The sequence below is a fragment of the Corella eumyota genome, chromosome 7, assembly GCF_963082875.1.
Source record: "Corella eumyota chromosome 7, kaCorEumy4.1, whole genome shotgun sequence".
Taxonomy (NCBI): Eukaryota; Metazoa; Chordata; class Ascidiacea; order Phlebobranchia; family Corellidae; genus Corella; species Corella eumyota.
The window spans coordinates 10,835,940-10,856,038 of NC_137496.1; the positions used below are offsets into that span (position 1 = coordinate 10,835,940).

Genomic DNA, 20,099 nt, shown 5'->3' on the forward strand with positions numbered 1-20,099 from the left:
AAATATTTAGTAGAAAAGGATTATTTAAACAATATTTTAACAGTTTTAAGGTATGGTTATGGTTTTATCTTAAACGGTTTTTAAAATTTTTGAGTTTTTGTTAAACTTTTGAAAATTTCTGCGAAAGTTAACGAATTACGAAACTAAGTTTAGAAATGTTTAAAAGGGTTGTTAAAACATGTCGTCATTGTGGTTCTGTTTAAATGATTTTAGCAGTCTTAAGGCCCGTTCACACGGCGTACGCAACGTAACGTAGTGTAAGATTTCGCAACCATTTAAAATGAACAGAGCCGTTCACACGTACGAAAGTTTGCGTAAGTTACGTAAGATTTCGTAAAGTTTTGTGGCTGGAACGAAATTTACGCAAGATTTCGTAAGCGGTATACTTTTATATTTTGTATTTGTTAATTCCTAGAATTTGTAAAGTTACGTAACGCAACGCAGCGCAACGAAACGTTAGCTTGTCGTGTGAACAGGCCTTAAACTTAAAAAAGAGCTATTAGTATTTGCCTATTATTTGAATGCAGTATATATTTAGCGAACTTACTTTAAAAATGGACGGTTGCCAAAAGTTTTGGCCAGAAGATTTGTCCTGGTTTGTCAGCTATAACTATGTAAAATTTTTAGTTTTTATGGCAACGCAAATTTTCTACTGGAAGTGAAAAAATAACCAGGTCAAAATTTATGGCACTACAGTACTAGGGCAATTGATAAATTAACCAAACGGTTATAAGGTTGTTATATAAACTTAAAAAAATATCAAACAATGATGAGTTTTGCTTAACAAATTAGTCACATGTGGCATTTAGTTTAAAATAATTAATCCTAATATTTTAATTCGTACAGGGACTTTGAAAAACAACATTTTTGTGTAATTTTTATTAAATTATCAAGTATCACTTGATGTAATACCACTCGCCGGTCTTCCATCGTCCTCAGTAGCGAAACTACACCAAACTATCTTCGTTTTATGTTTGAGTGGTGGTAATGATGAATCATCAGTATTTATTGTCGAGTCGCTGCTTTGTTTATCCTCAGCCTTTTTTAAGTCTCCTTGACCTTTGTCCCCTGTTCCACCTCGCCGCATTCCTAAAGGTCAGTTTGATTATAAGTTTTATTTACCATTAAAATTACAAAATTTGGCAAGAGTAATAAAAATTACTTTATTTAAAAAATTGCAAACCTTTTAATGGTAAAACTGGTGGTTTGTCCCCCATATCAATTCCCCTTCTTCTGAACCCAGCTGTAGCATCCCCAGGACCTAACAATGCAACTGTTTGAGCTGCTTGCTCTAACTCATTATAACACTCAACCTCATCTAAATCTAAAGACACATCACTTTCTCCTAAGGCGGGTAGACATCGTCGTCTATGATGCCCGTACCCTGGTCTTGATTTATTCTCACAATAAGTTCTATAAAGTGTGTCTTCGTAGTCAATTGCCTGTGGTGATGTGTAACCAAAATAACCTTCTGGTTTTCTGTTAATGTAAGCTGGATTTCTGGGTTTTAGTGCTGTCATACGCTTGCTTATAACTGGGTTGGTTTTTATGTATAAAGGGTTGTTGTAAAAAGCTGGTTTCTTACTATAATAACAATTTTTTTTAAGTTAATAAAATTTGGAATAAAACAATTTTTTTCAATTTTATAAAATTTGTAATTCTATTACTATACTTACTTCCACAGAAACAGAACCCAAGCAATTGATGCACATTTAATTGGCTCAAGAATTAATCCAAAAGTCAAGACAGCAATTGGAATAGCGCTCAATAGCAAATAATCATGGATACCAAACATTAGAGCACTTAATAGGGAATAGATGATTGAACCCACTGCACAACAAGGGTATGTTATATATTGTTATACTTTACAAAGTTCAGAGTTATTTGGCAGAAAGACTTTATCTTCACATATTTGGTTTGTGTCTTTGGTAATATTGGACAATTAGATCTTAATTGTGGCATGTTATTTAGTTCATTAGTAAGTTTAGTTTGTATCTATGACCATATTTGTGATAGTTCTGCTTTTACAAAAACCTTTTTTTCGTCTAATCAACTAAAATTAGAAATAAGTTTACTTACGCGCTAATAAGGAAAGTAAAGTTTGGGCTACAGCTGAAGTCCAGTGGGGTAAAATATTTGTGCTTTGATCGTTTACAATACTTCTTACATTACCATGAAACCTTTCAACCATCTCTTTGCTATTATGAAAAACAATATATATAAAATAAAGCCTATACAATCTAGGATATATTTACTTCTAAATCAGGACATAAAAATATATAGCTGGTAAATAATGTTTTTTTTATTCACTTTAAATTTGTTAAGTTAAAGTTATAATTTTTCAACTTTTTTTATTAACTTACGCAGTCAACTTTTCCGCAAATATTTCTTGCAACATGACTTTTCCTTTTTTGGCCTTCAAAGCGTCTTTAGTCTCAACAGTCTAAATTGTTTTTGTAAAACAGGTTTTAGTTTTAAATTAATTTTATGGTCAAGTTGGACTTAACTTTCTTTTTTTAATAAACTACTTTATCAACTTTATCTAGTTTGGAAATTTTGTTTCTATGTAGTTTACTATTAAAGATATTTAGTTACAGAGTTCTTCTATTTAAATATGATTAAGCCCCTGCAATTTATTTATAAAGCAACTATATATATGTTAAGTAACAAAATTCATTTTAATATAATTTAGTTTCTTATTCTACCACTTACCTCCCCCTCCTCTTTTCCAACAAACACGTCACCAAATCTTTCTCCTTTCTTTTTTTGCGCTAACTTATGAGCTTGTTGTACAACTTTCACTTGATTTGCAAACCCCCCCAATTTCTCCTTCGTTCTTTCAATAGGTTTCGTTTTAATCACTTCACCACACGATGGAAACATTGAGCTGTCTTTTATGACATCATAGGGAGGCGATTGTATTCGAACTCGCTGGTTTTTGTTCCGTTTTTGTTTTTGTCTTTTTATCGGCACGAAACTTGTGTCAGAAGTAGTTGAATGTAGGTCTGGTAAATTAAGAATCGAAACTGGATATTTTGTTTTATTTACATCAAGGTTTTTATCAGAATTCAGCAAATTACAAAAAGTTTCGTCATAAGAGGTAGATTGGAATTGCGAAGCACATGTTTGGTATGCATCAGTGGTTTGTACGTCACTACATGTGTAGTGGTTTATGACATCATAAACGTGGCTTAAATCACTTTGGTTTGGTCCTGTACTCGGTTTCATCACCTCTTTTGTTTTTTTCTTTTTGCCTCCGTCGAAAAATTCTTGGTTTGATTTTACAACTTGAGAATCATCAGTAACTGTTTCCTGATCCAAATATTTCTCATTTTCTGTCTCGACTTTGTCATAATTATCACTCATCGGTTGGTTTAAAATTTTTGGTCGTTTCATTGCTTCTTTAACTTTTGTTTTTTTCTCGGATTTGTTTTTAAATTTTCTTCCCCAGTAACTCCAATTCGATTTCTTTACATCTTTGTCATCGACTTTCCCTTCATTATCTTTGTTTAAATATTCCTTGTTTGATTCCGGGATTAAATCATCATCCGATTTAGTCACAAATTCCTGCATCAAAGCATCAGCCTTTTCATCTTTGATAATATCTGAATCCAATCCACTAATATCACCCATAAAAGTTTGATTTCTTTTTTTAATCGAATCATCAGATTCCGACTTCTTAACATCAACTTTAGGTTTTGTGATTTTGTTTTTAATTCTTAAGTTTTCCTTTAAAACAACTTCAGACTCAGTCCAAGCAGCGTAGGACGGTGGTTCGATCCTCGGTGGCGGACATTCAACAATTCCCTTAAACAATCGCATTGCAATCTCATCTTTTAGGTTAGTTATTGCAACAATTTCTCCATTTGCTAGCGTGAGATCTTGTCTTATGTAACGACGAAGCTTTTCAAACCCAATTATGACATCATCAATGGTTGAATTGCTTGCGTCGCGACCTTTGTGCAGCATAGATGAAACATGGGCTTTAACGCTGATGCTACCTGAACATAAACAGAAAAACTGTTTTTACCAATGGTGTGGTGATATATTCTTTATCAAAAAGTAATAGATTGTTAGTGAATTACCTTCTGTAGTATTCCACCATTGCTCTTGAAATTCTTCTTCATTTTTGTGCACCTTAACAGCCACCAAACAACCCTTCACCACTCTTCTTGTGTTCTTTATTGAAGCTTCAACTACTTCACTGAATCTAACTAATTTGGCTGCACATAATCTAATAAAAATGACAACTTTTTTGTTTAGTTATCTGGAATAGAATGGTTTGGTTTATTTTGTATTCTAAACTTGTAGGGTATATATTGGACATGAATATTTGTATATATATATCTTCATTATATATAGATTAACCTTGTTATGACATCCACAAATGTGAAATGTTGTTTAGCAACAGTAGCTTGTTTAACCACTTGTTTGATACAAGTTTGTGTGGTTGCTTGGAATAATGCGTCGTTTAAAAACTCTTTTACTGAAGCCTGTAGTGCCCCATCTAGTGGGTATTCATGGCTAGGATTTTCGGTTTCATCGATTACCCCCTTAATATAGATTGGTTTAACAATATTTTGACTTAAAGCTGCTAATTCTATTTTTTGGAAAATAATGTTGTTTAAAATAAATTTTTATAGCGTTTTTTATTTATTTGTGGTATGGCCCTTATTGGATTTATTTTTATAATCAAATACATACTAGTGCGTCTATAATTCTCTCCAGATATTTGCCAGCTAATTGTTGTTGCTGTATCGGTAACTTCCAAGGAGGTTCTAACACCTCTCTACAATCACTCACACTACCTCCTAACCTTTCCTGTGTTAATTATACTTTGTTATTTTAAGTGGGTAAATGTATTGAAAGTTGTGTGTGTTAAAGATAGGTAACTTGTTTTTAAAAGTTAGTTACTGGTGCCTTTTAAAAATTGATAACTTTTGCTTTTTAAGATTAGTTACTGGTGCGTTTTGGAAATTGGTTACTGGTTCTTTTTAAAAAGAGGTTACTGGTTCTTTTTAAAAAAGGTTACTTGTGTTGTTTGAAAATTGTTTACTGGTGCCTTTAAAAATTGGTTACTATTGCTTTTTAAAAAGTGGTTACTGGTTCTTTTTAAAAATTGGTTACTAGTGCGTTTTAAAAATTGGTTACTTTTACGTTTTAAAAATTGGTTACTTAACCTCTTTTGAAAGTTGGTTACTGATGCCTTTAAAAATTGGTTACTTAACCCCTTTTTAAAGATTGATTACTTTTGCGTTTTAAAAATTGGTTTATTGTAATTTTTATAATTAGTTTAAATTTGTATTAAGACATATGTTAAACATATAACCTTTACAAAGTTGTTTAATGCTTCAAGCATGCTTATTTTGTTTTGTTGTTTGGCTTCATTCTCTAAAAATTAAGTTGGTTCAATTTAAACTTATCTAAGTTAGGGGTATTAGTTAAAAGTACAAGTCTATATTAAAATTTAAATGTTTTGTATTACCCTTCCACTGCCAAGTGTCATCATCTGTGCTCTCCAGCTTCACAAGTTGGTTAACATCCTTGTCCGTTACTATGTTTGCTTTTTTAAGTGGAATTACTATAAAAAATAAGTTGGTTGTTTATGTTTTTGTTTAATTTTTCATAGAAAAAGATCTCATGGTTTAAAAATATTTTAATATGTAATGCTTTAATAAAATGTAAGTTAAACATCATTTAAAAAAACATAAGTTAACTGAAACACAATTACTTTTGCTTAACACTTCGTTCAAGGACTTTATCATTTCTCTGAACACAGCCAATCTTGCCATATGCATTGCTGTTAGCTCAGGTTTCATCTCATCATCATCTTTCTTAATCTTTTGACCAATATCAGGAGTTAATGTCATAAACCTCGTACTTTCAACGGTCGCTTCAATGACCTCACGATAGAAGCGAGCTCTTGTTTGACCTGGTGGCAGAATAAGTTTGCTTGAATGGCAGAATAAGTTTGCTTAAATGGCAGAATAAGTTTGCTTAAATGGCAGAATAAGTTTGCTTAAATGGCAGAATAAGTTTGCTTAAATGGCAGAATAAGTTTGCTTAAATGGCAGAATAAGTTTGCTTAAATGGCAGAATAAGTTTGCTTAAATGGCAGAATAAGTTTGATTAAATGGCAGAATAAGTTTGCTTAAATGGCAGAATAAGTTTGCTTAAATGGCAGAATAAGTTTGCTTAAATGGCAGAATAAGTTTGATTAAATGGCAGAATAAGTTTGCTTAAATGGAAGAATAGGTTTGGCTAATTTTTTGTAAGCACAAGTTTATAAATTAACTACCTTTATCTCTTGGTACTGATCCATCATGCTTTACACTTGGTTGCCATACCATTGGTAACATCTCGCTGTACCTCGGTCCCAGCACCATCCCAGGGATGGGAAGGTCGGTGTTGTCGTAAGGTGGAAACTTATCTACATCCCACGTCTTTGGTCCACATACCTAATACATTGTATCTTATATTTAAAGACAATTTTTAAACATAAGTGTGTAACAGTACTTAACATAGCACACTTAGATTGGTACAAAGTAGTTTTAAAATAAATTTGTGATAACTTATGGCATTTTTCATGGTAGTAACAACAAAAATTGTCCCTTAATTTTACAGAGTATTTTTTTATTAACCTTTAAGAGTTTAAATTGTGACGTGCTAAATTGACCTTATATCAAATTGTAGCCACTTGTTTAAATTTTACAATCTTCACATACTAATTTTATTACCTGTCTATTGCTTATACTTTTGAGTTTAAAAGTTTATCTTTACCTTGCAAGTCTTCTCATGCTCTGTCATTGCATCTTGCTTATTACAAGCCATTAGAACTCTCAACCTAACACATTCATCAACACAAGACTGAGTGGTTCTTAATGCTAGGTAGTGTGCTTTCCACCATTCTATTGGGAACGGTTTCTCTTCTGATTGGTTTAGTTTTAAATCACAACTGTAAGGGACAAGCATAGTAAATGAAACTGTGTCAACTTTAAGGCATTTGTTGGTCTTGTAAACTTGCCTTTTTTTTTAATTTGGTCTAACGAATCATAAAAAAGTGGCCCTAAATTTATATAGTTTTTCAGTTTGCTAGTTTTAAAATACCCAAGTCCTTGCAAATGCAGAATTGGTAGTTGTCGAGCTGTGTTAATGTGGCAACATACACCACTAGAGGCAGAAGAGAGTGCTGAGATTGACATAAGGCTTTCTGACGGAGAAATTTTTCTTATCGGAGTTTTCATTTTAGTTTCTAAAATTTTTTTAAATTTATTCCTTGTTTTTGGGTCTCTTTGAATAATTTAATATTTAAAATGTTTTTAAATCTAAAATTTATATTTGCAAAAAATATTGATATTATTTGAACCAGTATTTTTACTTTGTCCACTGGAGAGGCCCATAAGATCTAATAAGACTTGATGTTGGTATGGTTGAATAACACTATCATCACTTGAATGCACAACATCAACAGCTGTCTTTAAAGATAGGCCAGAGTCTGTTGATATTGATGGAGCCTAGAAAAATGAAATATAAACTTCATTCGACTCGGACTTAATTTGTTTGTAAATCTTTATTTTTATTCAAATTTTACAATAACCTCTCCATGTCTAGCTAGTGCTTCTTCATAACATCTTACAGCTTTCAATGGAAGTAGATATCTTCTACAAGGAGGTCTTTGTTGGGTGCCAATCTCTATATGGCACTCTGAACATACACTGTAGTATAAAAAAAACTTTATTTACTTTTTTCAAATTGTGCTCTAGTTATAAATTACAAAAGAAAAGGTTAAAAACACAGGTTGTTTAAAGGATTAGTGTAACGTCATATCTATTTTAAAAACATTTTCTCTTGGAATTTGTGCCATAATTGTTGTATTCGTGTTTCTTCAAGCCAAACTATATTTCTTTGATTTCAAATTCTTATTTTTATTAGATATTTCTTTTGCTATAGATTCTATTATGTCTGTATTCGTTTACTTGTACTTTTAAACTTACATTGACTATAATTCAATCTACCTGTGTGGTTTTCTAAACTCTTGTGGAGCTGTGTAAAAATCCCCAGACAAACTCTCATGAGAATTACAGAGGCAAGATAGAGGGACGTTTGCATAAAGTCGATGTTTGTTTCTACTTTTGTTGTCCTTCATACATTCCCATTTATGGTCATGTAAACGACAACATGCAAATCTGGGTAACTGAAATTTGGAAAAATATTACAATTAATGCAAATTTTGTTTATGGTATTTATGACTGGTGATGGTAGTGATTATAACATTGTACTGACAATGGTACTGATGATGTTAATAATAACGGTACCGGAACTGGTAATGGTATGGTGATAGTACTGGTAATGGTTATCATATGGTACTGGAAATGGTATTGGTAATAATGGTACTGGTAATGGTTATGGATATAGTAATGGTAATGATACTGGTTATGGTATGGTAATGGTAGTGGTAATGTCACTAGTACTGGTTATGGTAATAGTTTTGGTCCTGGTTATGGTACGATACCGATAACAACGCGAGTTTCTGTTAATTAGTTTATGATATTGGTAACTAAAAATGTCGTAAGTTTTCACCTTATGTAAGTCACAAGTTTCGTCCAAGAATTCTCTTAATTTTTGTAGTTTGTCTTCTCTTGTTAGAATCGGATATTTGCTAACTTTGCTTGCTAATCTATCCATTGAGTCAACCTTAAATACCAACATATAGGTGTTGTTGTTATCTCAATTATTATAAAGAATGGCTCTAGTCTTGATTGCCTATTTAATTTCCTTTTGTGATTCTATTTAAGTAAGGTATAAAGTCGTCTATTGTTTTTGTCTATTTTTGTTTATGTAGTATACCTGATTTGGATACATTTTTTCTTCTTGTGTCATTGCTGTTGTAAAACTCTCAGTTGTGTCAGTAACAGTTGTTGTATCTTGAACATCAGATATTGTGTCAGGGTCGTATTGGTTTGGGTTAAACTCAACGTTATCTGGGTCATCGTGAATTATGTTTTTTAAAGGATGTCTACCTGGTGGGTGCCATTGTTGGTATCTTAATGGAATTTCTTTCTGTGGTTATAATTAAGTTAAATTTTAACCAGAATTTGAATGTGTATGTCTTTAGTTTACCCTGTTTTAAGTTAAGTTGTTTTTGTTATATTTCATTTTCATTTATCTTGATAATATTTTTGTGTTTTTCACAGTTTGAAGGAATAAAATATTAGATTGGTTGACCAATAGCTTATACTTTGAGGGACATGAAATTATTGTGGTTATTTATCTTGTGACATTGTATGCTATTGCAAGCAATTTATCTTGTGACATTGTATGCTATTGCAAGCTATTTATCTTGTGACATTGTATGCTATTGCATAAGTGAATTACCTCTAGTCTTTTTTTTTCTTTCTGATATTGTTTTTCTCTTTCCAGGGATTTCTTCTTTTCTTGATGTCTGTATTTAGAGCCAGGTGGGAGCATTTTTGGACAAATTCTTATAAACAATTATTGCAAAACATTTACAAAAAAATCATAAAGTTCTAATGGTAAACCATAAGCCATAGCTTTTATAAATTAGAAAAATAATTTTTGTGAGAACACTTTTAAAATGAGTCAGGGTGGTAACTACAAAAACATGACTTACTTGCTGTTACAACCCCAAGCTTGTTGCCACTGAGAATGTGTTGAGCTGTTGCTGTTAATAGATTCAGGGTAACTCCAAACTGTTGTCTTAGATTCTAAATCAAAATTAAGTCACATTTAAAGATAAGTTTAGCTCATCTACTTTATTTTACAGTAGGCCTATTTAATCAATGTTGTATGATCTAATATTTTAACTTTTGATAAAAATTTTGATGATTGTTTTGAATTCCTTCTACACAATGTTGTTATCTTAAAATGCTTAAAATTACCATGGTGTCTTATATTCTCCTTGCAACAAAGATCTGGTTTCTTAACATAACTCCTTACAAACGGCAAGTCCTCGTTTAACTCAGTTGTTACATTATCTCCGTCAACTTTACAGACTTCTCGGTGGTCAAAGGAGTCAGAAAATTCACTATGACTATCGTGGTCATTTGCCCATTTCTCTATTGACGGTTTCTCTTTAGCAGGCTCTACTGGGGTTAACTCTTCAACTGTTGTGACTGGGTTTTCAATGGTTGCTGACTTAACCATATCAACAGCCTTGTTTAATAAAGCTGTTATTGGGTTATTTTTTTCATCAAATTTTGCCTTTACTTGGTCATATATATTTGTTGTCGTGGCAATGATAGGATATGCACGTGGTTTACGCTTTATTATTCTCACATCTTCAGTCCCACATTCACACAGTTTTGTCTCCTGCAAGTTCTCACCTTTTACACCTTGGTTATCGGTTGTTTTTCTCTGTGCAAGAGTTGCACTCGTGATAGGTTTTTGTGAGGCAAGTTTAGGTAAAGCTGTTTTAATTTTCGATATTTCTTTGCAACAGTTTCCTTCAGGATCTGGGGAGTAAATGTTGGATAAATTCGGATGTGCTTCAAGATCGACTTTCATTGACTTTGAACAGCAATCATCTTTAAAACATGTTTGTACTGGTTTTGGGGATTTGTCTGTGAATTGATTTTCTTTTGAACATTTATCTTTAATATTCTTTTCTGAAGGTTTGTCAACGTAAAGTGGATTAAATAAATTCTCTTTCGCCGGTGAAGAAACCACAGACTCAGTGCTGTCAGATGAATTTTCATATCTCATTTTCTTATCCATTTCAAACATTTTTTTACAACAGTAACCAGGGCAACTATCAACAGGTTGTTTAGTTGTTTTAACAGGTTTTGTTTTATTCTTAGGTGGACCAACTTTAAAGTTCTTTTCGTACTTGTGAGTATCTTTATTGGTAGTTGAATCAATATTAGGCGGGCTAATTGGAAGTTCTTTTGCATTGGAAAGATCAACTTTCACTTTTTTACAATCAGATTGAGCTTGGGTGAACATCTTGAGATTTCTTTTCGTAAGATTCGGGTTCTCTCTTTTAGGTTTTCCTTCATTGCAGATACAAACCCCGGGAGTTGGTGTTTTAACTTCACAACACCCTGCTGATGGGAATAGAGTTGTCTTGGGGATTTTGGGGCATCTTGTGCAGGGTTCTTTTTTAAGATAACTTCTGTCACTTGGGGTGGGTCTTGGGTATTCAATTTGGTATTCACTTCTATTAAAACTGCTTCTAAGGTCATTAAAAGTGTGTTTGGAAAGATTTAAACTAACTTCAGTTTCACTTTCAGTAACGTTGATCTCTAATTTACTGTTCTTGGCTTGCAAAGGCGCTGTATCTGTTTGTTCTTTAAGAAATAAATCTTTCAAATTCCTTGCCCATTCCAGACCAGGTATGTTTGGTTCAGAAATTTTCTCACTGACTTGAACTTTTTCTTTTAGCAAGCATTTTGCTCTGTAGTTTTCCTTTATTATCGGAGTCTTTGTTAAAGTAACCTCCCTTGTTTTAATCTTGACGTTGGCAAAATCTGGAAACAGCGGTAAATTCTGGTTCGAAATTCGCGGAGTTTCTTTCGTGTTGTCCATAATAACATCAACAAAATCCTCCGATTTCTCAGCCTTAGATAACTTCTTTCCAATATTACAAATCACGCAATCATAATGTTCCCCATCATCATTATTATTACCCATATGAGTGCAAGTACAAGAAGGTATTGTCACCATATCACCATCTGAAACATCATCTCCACTTTCCCCTTTAACTTTCACAATCCTCCCCCACTTATCAGCCACTTGCTTCAGTCTACAAATACGTTTGGTGCTCCTGGCTAAGCTTTCTTCACTACGGGTTGGCACAGCACCCAATGCACCGACAGTGTTTAGTTCCTTTTGTCGAATTCTATGCTTTGAGGGTCTGGATAAATTTTTTAGTGACAGTAAAAGTTGAATTAGTCAATTTGTATTCAATTCTATTTTTTTTAGCTTGATAATTTTAAAATTACTTATAAGCTTTTAATACTACAACATAGCTTGGTTGGCATTTTAATTGTTGTAATATGGTCACAACTCTTAACTAATATTTGCCTGCAATAATTTACCCGTGCACCACAAATGGCAGTTTTATTTATTTTGTAGGCCTATAAATTGGACAAACATACATCAAGTTTTATTATTTATAGATCGTTATTTATTTTAAGACCCTAAAAAACTTTGAATATCATTTTTTTAATTTAAAGCTACTCACTGGTAATCAAAGTTCATGTAAAACTTTTCGTGGTCTTTTGATTCCAAATAAAATTGATTGTAATTCGTTGTAATCTTCGATTTACAATAAACATTATATCGACATGGTGGCTCGACTCCTTTACATGGATGCAAAGGAATTTCTTTTTCAGTTTCATAGATGTTGACCTTTTCACGAGTGTCAACTGGTTCCCATAGCTCCGATATTAATCTGTTGTCACGGGGACGTTCACATGACAACGGGGATGATGTGATACTGTATTTGAAACTTTCACATGAACATGATTTGATAATTGGTGGTGGCGGCGTTGATGGTTTTGCTTCGTTATTAAGCTTCTCAACTAAGTCCTTGTAGTTTTTACAACATGTAAACTTCGTATTGAACATGTCATCGTCACCCTGGGCTTTGATGTTATTTATTTCATTTTCTGGGGACTGGGGTCTATTCTCCACAATAGCCAACATTTTTTCAATATCTCTTTTTCCTTCTAGTATTGATTTAGCATGGTCTGCCGCTTCTAAAACATGCTTTGCCATTCCATTCATTCTCATCACAATGTGAGCGACATTCCAACTAATTCTTTCAATAAATGGATCAATACTTTTCTTTATTTCATTTCTAATTTGCCGAGCTACCATATGAGCTTTTAACCCATCAATTTGTAGATCTGAAATAAGCATTTTACCATAGGTTAATTCACCCATGTGTTCTGTTAGTTTAGTTAGAACTCTAACTCCGTTTGGACCTTCTGCTTTTACAGTGTTGTACATTCTAAGCAATGTTCGTCTGCCTTCTTTATTTAGCTCTCCGAGCTGACGGTGAAAATCAATCAAAGATTTTAGACCCTTTTCTTGTGATGTTACGTATTTTATTAAATGAGCAATTAGCTTACGCCCTTCTTCACCACTTTGTAGAATTTGAAGCAGAATATCTATGAACAGTTCACTCGCTTGTTCTGTGATGATCATGTGCCGAAAAAATTCTGACAGCTTTCTTAACTCACTATCTTTCAGCTGAGCTAATGGACAATCTTTTTTTGGTATCTCCAGTTCTTTTAACTTTTGGTTCCATATGATCATGCTATCCATTTCATTATAAACACATTGTGTTGCATTAACATCAGATTCAAATTCGACTTTTTTCTCAGTTTTATTCTCAAAGCATCTTTCCTTTTTCCCGTTGTTTAGAGTACACATTGTTTGTAAACCAAATTTTTCTTGCAGGCGAGCTATGTTGTCGCCTTGATAACGTAATCGTTGTGAGACGTCTAAGATTAATGAGGTCCAAGCTGGACTTGCTTTCGTGCAAGCAAAAAAGTTGCATAAAACCTAAAAAAATATTTTTTTAGTTAGTGTTAAATTAAGTTTATGTAAATATGGTGTATTGGAATATTTTTTGAAGATAATTATCGATTTTGTTGTAACACTTTTGTTTTAACAGTATTTTTACTTTAAATGTGGTTTAAATATTATCTTCAACTTATTGTTTCAAGTTATTTTTTGAGATAGTTATTAAGTTTGTTTTCTTTGTTGTATTATAGGCATATTTATTAAAGTTGTTTAACTTTTTTTCGGTTTAAATATATAGGCCTACCTTATATTTTTTCACTTAATAAGCCACTTTTTTTTATACATGCAAATTAATTTGTTAAGTTTTGACAAAAAATAAAAATTTTTACCTTTCTTCCTTTCTGGAATTTTGCAAACTCCAGACATCCTGTTATAAACAACCTCGGCCCTTCATAAGACTCAGAAAATATCCCAAACATCTGAGCTACGCTTGAACACATTTCCGGATCCTTTAACATCTCATCGTAACAGTCTGCCAGCTTTCTCGCATACTCTGGAAACATTAACATGGAAAAAATCCGAAGTCTGGGGATGGGTTCAGGGTATTCTTGATCTTGTTTTAAGGTCTTTGATCTTTTTTGGGTGTTTTCATCTGATGCTTCTGTTAGTTTTAAATATTTGGATTTTAGTCGCCTTACTTTTTAGAGGTTGAATTTGTATATAATATATTGGTATGGTTTGTATGTTTTGATTAATGTCTTGGTTCTGTAGATTCTTATTGTGTAAATATAATTATTAGTTACTAGTCGATAGCTCTGCTTCGGGATTTTTCAGTCAGCATTTTAATTGTCATAAAGTGGATGCAACTCTTAACTAATATTTGCCCATGATAAATTACCTGTGCACCACAAATGGCAGTTTTATTTATTTTGTGGCCCTATAAATTGGACATATATATATTTATTGTATACTAAGATTCATTCATATAGATTTAGTAATTTCAACTTGTTCTAACGTATAACTTACCTCCAAAATTGTAAGGAGGACCAGCCACAAATGGTCCGAGTCCATTATCAGCTTTTGCCGTCAACTGTAATCTATGAACATCAGAGGGTGGAATGAGCCCCATTTTTACCCCAGTGCTCTCATAAACATCCTCGGGAACCCCGTTTTTTGTCCATTGACCCCCATCGGTGTTTAAATCAAAGAACACCATGCTGATCAGTTCTCCTTCTTCTGGTGAGACATGCGCAGCACTTGTTGGTAACAAAATATCAGAAGCCTTTCTTACCAGGTTTTTGTAAGCATCTAAATGCTTGGGAATATGACTTGTTTCTCCATCCTGGTTTTTTAATTCATTTTCTAGAGCGTTGTTGCCTAGTAACGGTCGTTTTCCTTTGCGAAGGTTGTCGAATTCAGAAACAGGCATTGATTCTATCATAACAAATGTTGAGAAGTCGGTTTCGTCCATTTCTAAGCTGTCTATCGAGTATTTTGAATCAACTTTCCAAACTGACGTTGGTTCGCACTCAAATCCATCCCCAAGCGGGATGTTAACCTTCTCAAACTTCTTCTTGCTTTCATCTTCATCGGTTTCATCTAAGATGTTCATCGTGTCTTTCCCAAGGATGATGTTAAAGTCATCGTCAACTTTTTCTTGAACTAAACTTTTAACTGATGGGGTAGAGGGTGGGGGGGAGGGGTAAGCTACAGCCCGCTCTGTTAGAGAGTTAAACATAATCAGATCAGAGTTTCTTTATTGGATTTTAAACACAGATTGTTTTGTTTATTATAAATTAATTATATTTAAGACTGTTTTTTTAGGATAACAATACATTAACTATTTATATTAACCAGCAGTGTGGTGTAGTGGTCAGAACACCTGGCTTTACTGCATGAGGTTCTGGGTTAGATTGCCACCACTCTCATGCTGTAGCAACCTTAAGTAAGGTGCTAGTCAACTATAGACTGGGTCAGGGTAATAAATGTTACTCTGTTTTGGTCTTAAACGCGGATAAATAAGTATTAAAAAAAATGAGGATAAATAAGTATTAAAAAAAAAATGAGGATAAATAAGTATTAAAAAAAAAAATAAAAACATTTTTTATAAAATTTTTTTTAATCATTTTTACATTTTTTTGTTTTAGATCTTCCACCCAGATGAACATAGGTTCTTATTATGACATCACAACCTACCTAGTATTGCTTCCACGATGTCATCTTCATCCACGAAAGATGGACTTTTTGGAGGAGGGGGAGGAGCAGAAACGGGGATGATCTTCTTCACCAACTTCCCAAAGAATCCGGAGGGTTTATCCACAGATATTGAACTACTAGGAGGAGACTTCGGTTCTTCCTCTTCTGGTTTGACGCTGGTCTTAGAGATCTGGAGGAAGAGGACTCAGGAGTTAGGAGCAAAAATAAGGACGAGTAATAAAAAAATAAGTGAGTTTATATTTTCTGTTTTATTAAATATTTAAGAAAGTAAACCAAGATACAATAGTTCAACCTAAAGTTTTTGTCTTAGGATAAAAATATTTTAAATATTTTTTATAAAAGTTTCTAGTAATTGTAAGAGTCTACATAGTATGGGATATAATTTGTGATTGTATTACTATACTTTAAGTTAATATAAGGGTATAAGTAACTTGCCTATAGTTCAATCCAATTATAAAAAAAACTGAGTAAAAATATTTTTAAAAAGTTTATACTAATTGGAAAGTCTTCATAGTATGATATAGGATTTGTAATTGTATATAATATTGGTAATTTTATTAGCATAGTTTAACTTATTAGTATAGTTATAAGTACTGTAGTGCTAATAACTAGATGGTACTGTTTATAGAGGTTAAAAAGTTATGGTTAGATATATAATGTATGGAAAATAATTTGTAATCGTGTAATCCTATTTTAAGTTACTTATATAGCAATGTTTATAGTAGGCTATTACTTAGATAGTACATGATACAGTAGGTTAATAGTTATGGTTAAATATATAATGTTATACAAACCATTGATGCTATTGTGCTCAAACTTTTCGCTACTTCAACCCCGCTAGTTATCCAGTTCCAGAACACTCGCTTACTTTTAATTATTCCTTCATGTTCAGTAAATTCACGCAACCTTCAAGTTAATTTAATATTTATAAGTGTAAGGCGTTGGTATTATTACAAAAGGGTTTAAACAGTGACAGTTTGTATATCTTGTAATTAAATTTTGATTAAAATATGATAAACTATAATTTAGCTGTTGTATAGGTATTTAAATATATGGAGGTAGCACCACTAATACAAAAGCAAATATTAATAGTAGCAGTTATAAACTGTAACATACTAAACTATATATTTAAAATTTTGTTTAATTGATTAACTTAATACCTTAAATTGTAATGCTGGACTAATGTAGGCCTATATATTATGTCTACTTGCATAAGCAATTTGTTACCTTGTATTCTCGTCTTGGTTAAATTTAGGGCAAACGAGTGAGTTTAATCTTTCTCTTGGCCTCCAATCTAACTTGTATTGATCATAAGCTATTGGTGGATAATATGAGATACCCGGGGTTTCTATAACATATATATATAACATGATTTTAATTGATTTGCGTGTCTTTAAAACTTGATGTTTTTCAAAACTTGAATATAGGTTAATAAGTTAATAAATGTTAGACTGAACAGTTGGCCTATATAGACTACCGAAAATGATCTTATATTTTGTGTAAATTTTCATATTTTGTTAAGGTATTTTATTGATATATAATATAGTACTAATATCTTACCTTTATACCAGTTATAGTCTTCGCAAATTACTTTCGGTTTTCGCTCTGTTATTCTTAAAATCCATTCCAATACATAAACTGGTATAGCAGCAATAGCTGACGAATATACCCCGAGTACTAGAGGTCCAAATTCGGGCACTAATGTGTTAAGAAATATACAAACACCGATAGATGAGGTTAGGTGTGTTCCAACGCATATAAAACGTTCAGAACGTAAGAAACGGGTGTATTTTAGGGGCCCACACATAGATATCCATAAGTGAAAATCTGTAAAAAATAGAAGTTATCTAAATTTGTTACTTATATATATATACTATAACGTTTTCTTTGTTTACTGATGTAGAGTTTACCTTAACTATTATGTGAAGTAACTAGCACTAAACTCGGTTTATAACAGATTTATTTACTCTTTTAAAGTAACACAAATAGCAATCAGTAAATTTGCACTAAAAACAGTAGCGGGCCTTATCAGAAGGTGTTAAGACAGATAATAAATCGCATTAGGCAAGGTGGAAAGCGCAACGTGATTACAGATAACTGTGGTGTTTACGGTATATTCGTTACAATACATTGCATGGTTGTTATTTCAGTACATATATATTTTAAATTTGTCCCTTCAAAACGCTGGTTTTGTGCTTGACCTAGGCACTATATGTTTATATATTTGGTTGTTTACTATTATGTTGATTATCGTAATATATATCTGCTAGTTAAAAATATGCGAGTGTACCACAAACGTTTTAAGACAATGGATATGCTTTACCAAAAATGCTTCTTGATACATTCTAATCTATCTTATTAAAATTAAGCGTTGATTTTGTTAACACTTTACATTATAAAGTTGAAACTTAGAATGATATATATATTACTCTATATATAATGTAGTTATATATTAATTCTATATATAATGTAGTTTATATATATATATTAATTCTATATATAATGTAGTTTAGTGGATGATATATATATTACTCAAGTTAAAATGCTGCTTGTAGGGCGGGCTATGTGGCAGTCTTTCTCTAACTAACATAGGAATTTAAACGCTGTTTTCTGTTTATTTATTTAACTTAAAGTTTACCTACCTGATGCTCCTCTAGCCAGCCAACCAAGTAAAACCCTTTTGTTTAAGTCATGTTGGGGGTCAACCCCACATAAAGTTACTTTTACTGGGTCCAAAAATACTTCGATCCATTCATGGTAAGGAAAGTACCAAATCTAATACGAAAAAAATGAGTTTAATAAGATTTAATTTTTTACGAATTATTTGTCGTATTATTACTACCCGCTAGCTGGTGACAAAGAGCTTACTTTTTCTTTGTCCGGGTCTTCAGTGACATATTTAACGTGAACGCTGCTTAGGAACCAGGTTTTCAGTCGCTTAGAGGCGCCACATGCTATTATGACGTAGTCGATGTTTCCCAAATCCGTAGCGGATGAATACATGATGATTTGTGACTCTGCCTCGTAAAGTCTAGAATGAACTTCGGGATTGGCTAAGAAAGTGTTACTGTCGCCCATGCTCCCTGTATGACGTCATAATAGTATATTTGTTACAAGTGACTTAATAAGACGATATATGATAGTCAGCAGATTAAAATCTTATTTTTTAATGTGGTTAAATTTTACTCAAAACTTATTTTACCGATTAGTCGTAGGTAGATGTCGCCTTCATGTCCCGCCCAGGGGCGACACCCAACGGAAATTGTCACCTTGTACCAGTGCGTAAAATTCGCTTTGCTTGGCAGTCTTACCCCGTGATGCTATAAACAATTAATTTCATTAAAGTTGTTTTAAATTTACAAACAAATTTTTGTGAAATTTTTCGATTTTTTTTTACCCAGAAATTTTTTCTGTATTGCCAGACCATGTAGAGATAGATTGGTACCATAGTAACCACCGTTGCTATGACACATGACGTCACGAACCAGCCTACCGCACCAGGCATGCTGATGTCGTCATACGGCGTATCCATAGCGACAATCACGAGGTTATCTGTCTCGTAATTCTAAAACGAAACTGTAGAAAAAAAAAATATTTTTTTAAGTTTAAAAAAATTGTTATATAGTTCAAGTTTAAGCGCTTTTTAACTGTTAGCTTATATTTAAAAAACGGAAAAAGTCTTAGTTTTAAGTAATATTATTCTTAATAGCAGGTAAATTTTAACACTTACTTTTTTGTTTGTTTAAATTCTTACATTTCTAGAAAATTTTATTATTTATATTTTGATAAAAAAATAAATTTTGATAATTTTTTTTGAAGGTACTTTCTTTTATATGACGTAACAATGATAGTTTGTTAACAAATAAATGATAGTTTTTTGAGGTAAACATATTCATTTTTAATTAAAAAATCAATGATGTTTTATAGATTAAAATTAATTAATAAAATAAATAATTATTATAGCACATTATATAAACAATATAAATGCGTCACTATTTGACATATTATCCAATTAAAACCCTTCTTATTCTATTGTTCTAAAACCTGGATTTCAAATAAAGATTTACCAAGAATCTAAACCTATTTTTATTTCTATGTGGATCCATTGTAGAGTTAAAATTATGACATATATTTCCGTTCTAAGTTTGAGGACAATACAGTTCTAACTTCAATTGATTTCTGTATCTTTATAATACTGTAAACAGATAGGTTGGATTACAATTTTAAGCAGAAATAATTTAAGAAAAATATTGTTTGGTTTTAAGTTAAATTGTTATTCTCAATTTGTATAAAATTTTAGTTTTTAAATAATTTGGTTTACTTTGATATTCAAATTAAATATGGTTTGTTAGAAATTGTTTTATTTTCTTAAAATGGCGTTTTTTGGTAAA

General features: G+C 32.2%; 1 protein-coding gene across 1 annotated transcript; it reads right to left on the bottom strand.

The window, feature by feature from the left end:
* Window positions 1–889: 889 nt before the first annotated feature.
* LOC145760339 (uncharacterized) lies at window positions 890–19,814 on the bottom strand. The gene is made up of 34 exons (XM_082574202.1): window positions 19,776–19,814; window positions 19,106–19,273; window positions 18,911–19,028; window positions 18,577–18,791; window positions 18,351–18,483; window positions 17,269–17,535; window positions 16,936–17,056; window positions 16,503–16,614; window positions 15,688–15,877; window positions 14,518–15,210; window positions 13,881–14,152; window positions 12,203–13,530; window positions 9,900–11,872; window positions 9,632–9,725; window positions 9,376–9,481; window positions 8,848–9,060; window positions 8,581–8,694; window positions 8,016–8,194; window positions 7,598–7,715; window positions 7,379–7,514; window positions 7,108–7,252; window positions 6,781–6,955; window positions 6,299–6,458; window positions 5,732–5,932; window positions 5,330–5,391; window positions 4,705–4,821; window positions 4,369–4,553; window positions 4,086–4,234; window positions 2,713–4,001; window positions 2,364–2,443; window positions 2,080–2,198; window positions 1,677–1,830; window positions 1,184–1,584; window positions 890–1,089 (listed from the first exon to the last, which is right to left on the bottom strand). The coding sequence occupies exons 1-34, from the start codon at window positions 19,812–19,814 to the stop codon at window positions 890–892; spliced, it is 10,026 nt and encodes a 3,341-aa protein (XP_082430328.1).
* Window positions 19,815–20,099: the final 285 nt, after the last annotated feature.

What these genes read in the sequence shown, in the direction of transcription:
- LOC145760339 (XM_082574202.1), bottom strand. Translation starts at nt 19,814, where the DNA reads ATGGATCCACATAGAAATAAAAATAGGTTTAGATTCTTG. An exon ending in AATACAGAAAAAATTTCTGG is followed by an intron (nt 19,029 to 19,105) that starts GTAAAAAAAAAT and finishes AATTGTTTATAG; the next exon opens with CATCACGGGGTAAGACTGCC. An exon ending in GGGCCTCTCCAGTGGACAAA is followed by an intron (nt 7,253 to 7,378) that starts GTAAAAATACTG and finishes AAAAAATTTTAG; the next exon opens with AAACTAAAATGAAAACTCCG.